The sequence below is a fragment of the Piliocolobus tephrosceles genome, chromosome 10, assembly GCF_002776525.5.
Source record: "Piliocolobus tephrosceles isolate RC106 chromosome 10, ASM277652v3, whole genome shotgun sequence".
NCBI classification, from domain to species: domain Eukaryota; kingdom Metazoa; phylum Chordata; class Mammalia; order Primates; family Cercopithecidae; genus Piliocolobus; species Piliocolobus tephrosceles.
The window spans coordinates 63,213,165-63,224,390 of NC_045443.1; the positions used below are offsets into that span (position 1 = coordinate 63,213,165).

Consider the following 11,226-nt stretch of genomic DNA (forward strand, 5'->3'; position numbering starts at 1 on the left):
ATATATACTGCAGAATCCTTATTTGATGTAGCATGTGAATTACATAGTGGGAAGAGATATCTACACTAATGTGACAGTAGAAAACAGGATGTGGTCAAAACCACTACTTGATTCTACCTTAGAGGTTCAACTGCAGTTTGCGTTTCTTCTCTCATTAGTACCTTGGGCAATTAATGATCATGGCCTCCACCTTCCCCTTTAGGACTGGTCAGCCCATTCCTAATGAAGCGTCACCTGGGGATATCCAGTCTGCTTTAGGTCTAGAGACTTGAGGAGGTTCTGTACACCATTATTCTACTGAAACGTGCTCTTTATCTGATCCTGAGCCGGCATGAACCCAGTCTATCATAGGTTGACCCAAAAATAGGTATTCTATCCTAAAATCACCTTTCTCTCTTAGCAAGAGTTTGCACATCCTTGAGAGGCAGAATGGCATTGTAAGAGTACAGGCTCTAGAGCCACACTGCCTAAATTTGAATCCCAGATTTCAGTTTCAGTTGTATGGCCTGTGTGCCTCAGTCTCCCCATGTGTAAACAGAGATTACATTAGTACCAAACTCGGATAACATTAGTACCAAACTCATGAGATTGCTTGGCAGATTAAATGAGTTAATACTTGAAGCAGGTTTGATCATCTTTAAATAATATTTTGATTTCAGACTTAATTTCTTAAAACACAGAAGTGTTTCATTCAATTCCTAATGTGATTTAGCTCACTCAATCTAATTCCAAAATGATTTGGTGCTTACCTTGAGCTCCATCTTGTGGCTTTACAGCAATTCTCTGGAAAATGTCAGTCAAAAAGATGACAAATTTCAAAAAGATAAGCTAATTATTTAAAAGATAAAAGGACTATGCTGTACTTCTCGATTTGTAATCTTTAAAAATAAAGTGACAAAGATATGACCATACCCCTGCACTAATTTTGAAATGCTAGTCTAAATTTCCTGCCAATATTTGGAGGTGGGGAGAATCTTGCTGGCAATCTTCAGGAACTCAGTGCCTTAGAGGCTACTCACAACACTGTGTCAGTAAACTTCTCTTCAGCAGTCACCTTTCCAGAGGCCATATGACACTTGAGAATATGATTCCCAAGTATGTTTTTTGGTAATGGTACTTTGATTTTTCATTTTGTTAACTTTTAAGTTAAATCCTGAATGGACAAACTTCATGACTGGACACACTGAAGTGAAAACCCTAACATCAGAGAGGCTCTGGATGAAAGCTCAAAGCTACTATCAGTAGAATCAAATTAGAAGTTATCAGTCACAGAAAACATGAACATAACCCTAGCACTGGTCTCTATCTGACAATGCTGCCAAAATGTAAGTAAGTGCCAAGTGTGTAATATCACTCATGTAGACTTTATTTTTGAGATGGAGTTTCACTCTCTTGTCTAGGCTGGAGAGCAATGGTGTGGTCTTGACTCACTACAACCTCTGCCTCCCAGATTCAAGCGATTCTCCTGCCTCAGCCTCCCAAGTAGCTGGGATTATAGCCACCTGTCACCATGCCCAGCTAACTTTGTATTTTTAGTAGAGACAGGGTTTCACCTCTGGTCTCAAACTCCTGACCTCAGGTGATCCACCTGCCTCGGCCTCCCAAAGTGCTGGAATTTGGTGCCGGCCCCCTTTTTTAAGTCATAAAAGATGTCTACATTAGGCTGGGTGTGGTGGCTCACGCGTGTAATCCCAGCACTTTGGGAGGCTGGGGCAGGTGGATTACTTGAGTCCAAGAGTTTGAGACCAGCCTGGGCAACATGGTGAAACCCTGTGTCTACAAAACTACAAAAATTAGCTGGGCGTGGTGGCACCCACCTGTAGTCCCAGCTACTGGTGAGGCTGAGGTGGGAAAATCACTTCAGCCTGGGAGGTGGAGGTTGCGGCGGAGCCACGCTTGTGCCAATCACTCCAGCCTGGGTGACAGAGTGAGACCCCAACTCAAAAAAAAAAAAAAAATACGTAAATAATTCAGCTAGTATATTTATAGGCTGATATTGTCAGTGGCTTAACTGGATGTTTGCAATTTTTTTATTTTATGAATAAAAATGTACATATCCACTTTTCCCTCACAAATGCTATTGTGATTCATACCTATACCAAAAGGCAACAAAAGTCATGAATGACATCTGTCTTTTTTTTTTTTTGAGACGGAGTCTGGCTCTGTCGCCCAGGCTGGAGTGCAGTGGCCGGATCTCGGCTCACTGCAAGCTCCGCCTCCCGGGTTCACGCCATTCTCCTGCCTCAGTCTCCCAAGTAGCTGGGACTATAGGCGCCCACCACCTCGCCCGGCTAGTTTTTTGTATTTTTTAGTAGAGATGGGGTTTCACTGTGTTAACCAGGATGGTCTCGATCTCCTGACCTCGTGATCCGCCCGTCTCGGCCTCCCAAAGTGCTGGGATTACAGGCTTAAGCCACCGCGCCCGGCCAACATCTGTCTTTCAATTCATATCTTAGCTGTTAAGAAATTTTAAGCATTTAAAGTTATCTACCAACTTTTCAATAAACTATTGAGAAAAATGAGAAGAGCCTACTATATTTAAATAATTCCAAGAGTTTACTGGCATCAAATTTTATAAGTTTAAATTTTCTGAAACATTTGGGTCATGTCCTCTTTATCTCTGTATTGTGCCCAATTTAGCAGTGTGCCTGACACAAAGTTTGTGACCTCATGACCAAGTGGCCTTATTCTAACATATTGCACATTTTACTTGAGTTCTCCTGGGAAGTTAACATCCTCTTCTAAACAGATACACAGCTCTCAGCCCTATGAGAGCAGAAATCTTACCTTATTCAATCTGTTCCAAGCATCTGGAAAGTCCCTAGCACATAATAGGCACTCAGTATTTGGTTGTTCCAGCTAACATATGAGATGGTTAATCTGATTATAGTGAAATTCAGAGGGAATGCTAAGTTTAGATTGCTCAAATAAAAGTAAATTTAAATAAAAGTGAATTTAGCAAACTGTAGTAAGACAGATTTAACTAAAAATCATTTCTCAGAAAACTAGTTTCAAAGATAAGAAGTTAAACAGGTTTCTTTACCGCTGGAACCCTGTAGGACTATTCTAATCCTAAATTAAAATCTTTTGTAAATCATCAAGTATGTAGCATTTCCCAAACTGATGTGAACACAATTTATTTATTTTTTAACCAAGCATCCAGAGAAACTGATTCTGAAGAACACACTCTGGGAAATGCTGCATGATACTATATTAGGCTACACATGAACACTAAAGAACATTAAATCAGTTTCCATTAAAAACCTGAAATGTTCTAATTTCCTAAAAATCATACTGACTTGTATATGTTTATATTCTACCTAAAATTAAGACAAGAAAACATTTAATTGAAGAATCTGGTCTTCTCTAGGACTAAAAAACCTTAAGCATATATGAAAGAAAAAAAATCAAACTTGAAGATCTACACACAAAATATCTTTTATTCTGTGGAATCAAAGCTCCACACAAGTACTTTATAAGATCCATTAATGTATTTTTTTTTTTTTTTTTTTTTTTGAGACAGAGTCCTGCTCCGTTGCCCAGGGTGGAGTGCAGTGGGGCAATCTCGGCTCACTGCAACCTCCACCTCCTGGGTTCAAGCGATTCTCCTGCCTCAGCCTCCTGAGTAGCTGGGACTACAGGTGTGTGCCACCATGCTCAACTGATTTTGTATTTTTAGTAGAAATGGGGTTTCACCATATTAGCCAGGCTGGTCTTGAACTGACCTGGTGATCCGCCTGCCTCGGCCTCCCAAAGTGCTGGGATTACAGGTGTGAGCCACCGTGCCCAGGCCTAATGTTGTATTTTTAAATGATATGATTATACAACAGCTTTCTTTAAATCTAAGTTCACAAAAATTTGTCAGTACATCATCTGTTTTATCTCTACTGACTATAATTACCACTTGTAAAAATGTCTAACCACATTAATACCTGACAGAACTTTGAAGCCTGATGATAACTGGATATTGGGTAGCATTCAATTAAAGTATCAGTAGAGCTTGGATGTATCAAAGAAAATATTTTATTTAAGTTCCCAAAACAAACTTGAGAAGTTATGCTGAGTTTGAACTGAAGAAAAAAGGCCAAGTTAAAATAGGAAAACAAATACTTTTCATTTGGTGGCAGCTGAAATCAAAGTATACATGTGTATACATTCTAATCCATCATCTATCCCGTGTGGCATTTTCCAAGGTTTTAAGAGTCTACCAGGCCAAACCCTTTGCCACTTTCACTGCTTTTGCTTTGCTTTTCCCCTTTCCTTTCTCTCGCTTTGCCTTCAGTCTTTTTCTTTGCCTTTGGTTCATCCATATTGGATACTGTCCATGCTGGTCTAGAAGAGTCTTTTTGTTTCTCTTAGTATCAGTCTCCATTTTCATGTCATCTGCATAAAAAGATGGAAAAACTGTTAACACCATGTATGAAAAAAACCACCCTGTATATTAGCATACATATTAATACACTGAGCATATTAATACACTGAGAATATCAGAACATTAGAACTGAAAGTAGACCGAAAATAGAGAAGAAAAAACTTTCTAAAGAATGTTGGCATGATCTTCCTTAGAATAGCAATGTTAAATAGGAAACATTTAGGATGCATGCTTCTGAGTCAGTACATTAGTAGATATATGGTTCTGAGCACATGTGAGTTACAAGAACATTTCTCATATTAAGTGATTCCTTGAGTTAAGCCAGTAAGCCCACCTACACTTCTAAGGGATAGACCTTAGATGTAATGAACTGATTAGGAATGTCTGGCCATTTCTTATGAACTTGAACTAAACTATAATGAACTGAGAACGAACTTCTAATGAACTCGACAGAGTAGTCAGCAGCAGGGTTGTAATGGCAGAGACAGGCACTCAACAGAGAAGAAAGACCTGGACACATCCTGGGGCTGGCATACTTTTCCTAGCTAGGTAACACTCAGAGATCCAGCTCTACTGATAGGAGACTTGGCAGGAAGCTCAGTGCAAGCATGTTGTGGTACACCTAGAACCTTCTCCACTGTGAAGGACACGTCCAGAGTCCTTTGCTGGGACCTCTTTACCAGGATACACAAGGTCTTCTATTATCTTGACTACCTGGCATTATATTAGATATTCATCAGTTTCCACGGTATCTAGAATAGTGTCTGGTATATAACAGCCAATCAATAACTAGGTGTTGAATGATTATTTTAGGTGCTGTTCTACTTTATGGGAATATAGCGGTCCATATGAGCTCCTAGCTCTCACAGAGTTTACGATGTTCTGTTGAGGGGAGAATAACTAAGCAAACAGAAAGAAAACCTCAGCCAGGTATAGTATCTATAGGCATCTGTAGTCTCAGCTATTCGGGAGACTGGGGTGGGAAGATCATTTGAGGCCAGGAGTTCAAGGCTGTTGTGGGCTTGGTCACGCCTGTGAACAGCCACTATACTCCAACCTGGGCAACAAAATGAGATCCTGTCTCCAAAAAAAAAAAAAAAGAACTGGTAGGTGCTGGTACGAACATGTTACGATAATGAGGTTTTTAGGCATGACAGTGATATAATCTGATTTACCTTCTGAAAAGATCACACTGGTGGATATGTAGAAGATAAATGAGAAGGGAACAAGAGCGGAAGTGAGAAGTAAAAAGGCTCCAATAATAGTACAGGCAAGAGATGACAGCCATCTGAATCAAGGTGAAAGCAGGAGAAAAATGGATACAGATTTCTAACGTATTTTTAGGACAATCAGTAAGACTTGCTAATGGTTTAGATATGGGGAATAAAGGAAAGAGGAATCAAGGATGACTACTAGGTTTATGGCTTAAGAAATCAGGCAGGCAGTTTAAAGAGTAGAAATAAGGAAAAACATGAACTTGAGGGTAGAGATGAGAACCAAATTGATAACACATAGGTTACTAAATGTGGAGACTCCCTCAGTCTCAGTCCCACCAACCTTTAGCTCCTAAAATATCTAAGAATAGGGGCATCTAGACATTCCCCAGGCAGGACATAAAAGAATTTCCCTCTGGGGATGATGATTAAAACAAAACAACAAAAAAAAACTTAACAGATTCTGATATAAGAGATCTCCGAATAAAACCTCCTGGAGCCATTCCAATTCTTCTATACATCTAGTAGTTGATATAACCTCTCCCACACCTTGTCTCCCTCCAGCTTCCAATTATCATTGTAGTGCTGCACTTTTAAATACAAACAACGACCACTGATCACCAGACATTTAAGAAAAGCTTCTAATATGAAAGAAAGAGACAAAAGTAAAGGAATGGAATGGCTTGGGAGGGAATTCCAAGAGGAAAGACACACAATACATACCATAGATAAAAATTTCAAAAGCTAATTAATACCCTTAGGAAAACCAGAGAAGATATAAGCCCATTTAGAACACAGAGTTCATGACTCAAGGGGCATTTACAAACACAAAGAACACAAAGCTATGAAAAAGGAACAGTAGGCCAGGCACAGTGGCTCATGCCTGTAATCCCAGCACTTTGAGAGGTCGAGGTGGGTGGATCATGAGGTCAGGAGATCGAGACCATCCTGGCTAACACGGTGAAACCCCATCTCTACTAAAAATACAAAAAGTTAGCCAGGCGAGGTGGCGGGCGCTTGTAGTCCCAGCTACTTGGAAAGCTGAGGCAGAAGAATGGTGTGAACCCAGGAGGTGGAGTTTGCAGTGAGCTGAGATTGCGCTGCTGCACTCCAGCCTGGGAGACAGAATGAGACTCTGTCTCAAAAAACAAAAAGAAAAAAAGGAAAAAAAAGAAAAAGAAAAAGAAAAAGGAACAGTAAAAAGAAAAAAGAAAAACTGTTTGAAATTAAAAATATAAGAGTAAACCAAATAATAAGAACCAGAATACAAGGTCAAGGAAATTAGAGGGTATAACAAAAGAAATAGAAAACAGGAGAACAGGAGAGAAAAGAAAACAGGATCAATCCAAAAGAATCAAGAGTGGATGGGCATCTGGTATCTAGAACATATAAAGAACTCTTAACAACCCGATAAAAAAAGACAAACAACGTAACTGAAAAACGAGGCAAACGACTTGAGTAGACCTTTCTTCAAAAAGATACACAAATGGTCAATAAGCATATGAAAAAATGTTCAACTGGGCACAGTGGCTCACACCTGTAATCCCAGCACTTTGGGAGGCTGAGGCAGGTGGATCAAGACCAGCCTGGCCAATATGGTGAAACCCCATCTCTACTAAAAATGCAAAATTCAGCTGGGCATGGTGGCACATGCCTATAATCCCAGCTACTTGGGAGTCTGAGGCAGGAGAATTGCTTGAACCTGGGAGGCAGAGGTTGTGGTGAGCTGAGATCATGCCACTGCACTCCAGCCTGGGCAACAGTGAGACTCCATCTCAAAAAACAAAACAAAACAAAAACAAAACAAAACAACAACAAAAAAACAGTTCATTCAACGTCATTAGTCATCAGGAAACTTCAAATCAAAATCACAATGAGAATCTATTTCATACCCACTAAGATGACTATAATCCAAAAATGGAAAACAAGTATTAGTGAGAATGTGAAGAAACTCAAATACTCAACCACTGCAGGTGGGAATGTAATATGGTGTGGCTGATGTGGAAAACATCAAAAAGAATTATCATATGACCCAGCAATTCCACTTATCAAACAAAACCTTGTGCACCTGAATGTTCACAGCAGCATATTCACAACACCCATAAAGGGAAAGAAATCTAAATGTCCAGTAACTGTTGAACGGATATGAAACGTGGTACATGCAATGGACTATTATTTAGCCTTAAAAAGAAAGGAAGTACTGATATATGCTACAATGTGGGTGACCTTCAAAAGCACCACACTAAGGGAAATAAGCCAGGCACAAAGGTATTATATGATTCCATTTATAAGAAATATTCAAAACAGGTAAAATCCACACATGAAAAGAGCACATTAGTGGTTGCCAGAGGCTGGGGGTAGGAGGAGGAGAGACAGACTCCTTAATGGGTATTAAGTTTTATTTTGGGGTGAGGAACGTGTTTTGGAACTAGAGGTGATGGTTGCACAACAACATGAATGTACTAAATACCACTGAACTGTACACTTTAAAATGCATAATTTTATGTTATGTGGATTTTGTCTTAACAACAACCAAAAAGAACCAATAAGGAGGGGTGACGTGTGTGAGGAAATGAAAACAGCAAGTTATGGCAAGTGTTTCAAAAAGTTTCAAGGACAGCTGAAATAAAGCAGCAGATTGAGAAAACTTGAGGTCAAGGGAGAAATTTTTCTTTCTTTTGACATTGAACATCCCAGAACACATCTATGCTGCTGGCAATGACCCAGTGGAGGAGACTGGTAAGGCAGATGCCATGAGCACAACTCCTGAGAATGTAATGGGGGAGAGGATTCAGAACACAAGTGGAGAAACTGGCTTTGGAGAGAACATTAATAAAAAAGGGAAAACAGACCATACATCTGAATTCTTATAGGGTAGTGGAAAGATGAGGATATTTCTGTTGGTTGGCCCCTTTTTCTCACAGAAGTTGAAGTAAAATGCTTTTTGTAATTTTTATTCATATGGAGTGGGAGAAGGATGAAATGGGAAGAAGAAAAAGTTAAAAACAGCCATTTTTAAAGGGAAAAAAATCCCTAAGGTTGCGAGATTGAGAATACTGCTCTCTTCCTTGGGCATAAGACATCAAATAAATGTATTTCTATTTTAAAGTCTAGGTATTGCAAATGCTTAATTTAGTTTGCTGCCAAATTGGTGCATTAAATGTGCAAAGAGCAGCATTAAATCTTAACCACTTCATGATTAAGACACAAAGGTTCCTAGAATCGGTCAAAATAAAATACTGAGACCCAGTGATTTTCAGGAAAATAGTATAAAGGCATAGGACTCATAGAATGGGAATTAGATCTTACAAAGAGTAAAATGAAGACCTATGCTGCCTAGGCCCTGAGTGAACTGTGTACCCTTCCAACCAGAGTGTGTCTAGATTTGTCTACTCCTGTAGAACTATTTATTCCTGAGACATGGAGGCTACTATATAAGCACCAAAGACCTACTCTAAATAATCCAAAACATACCTATATACATGAACGGACTTGATAGATTTTTTTTTTTTTTTTTTTTTAATGAAGCACAGAGGGGCTGGGCACTGTGGCTCATGCCTGTAACCCAGCGCTTTGGAAGGCTGAGGTGGGAAGAATCCGCTTCAGCTCAGGAATTCAAGGGTGCAGGAAGCTATAATCACACCACTGCACTCTAGCCTAGGTGACAGAGGGAGGAGATCCTGCCTCAAAAAAAAAAAAAAAAAAAAAAAATAGAGAAAGAAAGAAAAAGAAGCAGCATACTCACCTTTTTCATCTTTCACCTCACATTGCATTTTCTCTTGGCAATGTTTGCGTTTGGGTACCACCACAGTTGCTATCTCTTGAACATCTTTCATTAAAACATCACCTTCTAGTTTGAGAATACTTTTAAGCCTGCTGAGCTCCTTTGGGGCATTCTTTTTTCTCTTTTCAGCACGCATCTTTCTTTTCCACTTACTCCGTAAGCTTTTAGCCATGTTTTACCTGAAGTTAACAAAAACACACATTCAAAAGCAAATCTTTAATATAAAAAAGAAAAAAGGCAAATCTTTAGAAAACCAGGCCAACAGGTATCTCTACAAAACAAGTGAAAAGTAAAACTCTTCAATCTGTTTACTTTTTATGACAACATGCAACTTATATGAAGATCAATATGGTACATACAGTCACTGAATAACAATTAAGATATCAAATCAAACATGTAGTCATAAGCAAACTACAAATCAAACCAATTCTGAAAGCACCTTGAATTTCTTTACAAAATACAGAAATTTAATTTCCCCAGAATGCAAGAGCATCATAGCCTTACATTTACGCAACAGCTTACAAATTACAAAATGATTTTTTTAACACTTCACCTCATCTTCATTATCCATCCTCTCAAGCCAACCTAACGACTCTAAACTTATCTATTCCTACTCTTGTTTTCTTTCCACTCGGTTGGGCCCTAAATCCTCCACAAGGTGCTCAGTGTGATCTTTTAAAGGCGCATTCACTAGCCGGGCGCGGTGGCTCACGCCTGTAATCCCAACTCTTTGGGAGGCCGAGGCGGGCGGATCACAAGGTCAGGAGATCGAGACCATCCTGGCTAACACGGTGAAACCCCGTCTCTACTAAAAATACAAAAGATTAGCCGGGTGCGGTGGCGGGCGCCTGTAGTCCCAGCTACTCGGGAGGCTGAGGCGGGAGAATGGCGTAAACCCGGGAGGAGGAGCTTACAGTGAGCCGAGATCGCACCACTGCACTCCAGCCTGGGCGACAGAGCGAGACTCCGTCGCAAAAAAAAAAAAAAAAAAAAAAAAAAAAAAAACATTCACTGCCTTTATATATTCAAGATCTACAAGGTCATTTGTTATCTGTCCCCTGCCTCCTTCAACTCTATTTCATTTCATTCTCCATCCCCTTCCCCGCAGGCTCCAACTACTTCTGAAAGAGTCCAAACTATCTCTAAGTCAGTGCCTTCATGTTTGCTGTCCCTATGTGCCTGGCAACTGCTCTTCTCAAGGTTTGCTCCTTCATTCGATACCTCAGAAAGGACTCCTCTGACCTCCATAAGCTCCCTTCCCTGCTTAATAGGTGTTACAACCTGAAACTACTGTTTTCTGTCACGCCCCCCACCCTCTCCCCCGACTGCAGACTCCACGAAGGTAGAGGGAAAGGTCTTTTTCACTGCTGGATGGCCCAGTGCACAGAATTTTGCACACTTGTTGAACGAATGACTAACATTTTTTGAACGCCGGCAATCACCAACTCATCCCGCTCCCTTGTCTACATAACTCAACCCTTGAGAGGGGCTAGGAAAGCGGGCGGTAAACAACCTTGAGGGTCGAAGTTAACTTCAGCGGGAGTGAACAACAGGGGAGAGGGCTCCACTTCACCCAGTGCACTCGGAAGCCGGAGGGCCCCCACCAAGAAGAACACGGGGAACCCTCGCCCTCAACCAAGGCCTGCATCGCCGGACCGGAGCTCAAGTATAGCCCACCAAGTGTCAAGAAACGAAATTCTCCAGGGGTGGCGGAATCAAGTCCCAAGTCCCATGTCTCACTGGACCGGTGACGCGCCGAACTCACCTGAGAAACGAACACACACGCCTCAGGATCACGCCGACCGGAAGTCTTTGCACTTCCGTCTTCCGGGCAGACGACACCCGAGCCAGACGCG

General features: G+C 40.7%; 1 protein-coding gene across 1 annotated transcript; it reads right to left on the minus strand.

Annotated features, from left to right (window-relative positions):
• Window positions 1–3,424: 3,424 nt before the first annotated feature.
• Window positions 3,425–11,214, minus strand: LLPH (LLP homolog, long-term synaptic facilitation factor). Its single transcript, XM_023225147.3, has 3 exons — window positions 11,136–11,214; window positions 9,332–9,549; window positions 3,425–4,383 (listed from the first exon to the last, which is right to left on the minus strand). Exons 2-3 carry the CDS (start codon window positions 9,540–9,542, stop codon window positions 4,205–4,207), a joined length of 390 nt encoding a protein of 129 aa, XP_023080915.1. The 5' UTR covers window positions 9,543–9,549; window positions 11,136–11,214; the 3' UTR covers window positions 3,425–4,204.
• Window positions 11,215–11,226: the final 12 nt, after the last annotated feature.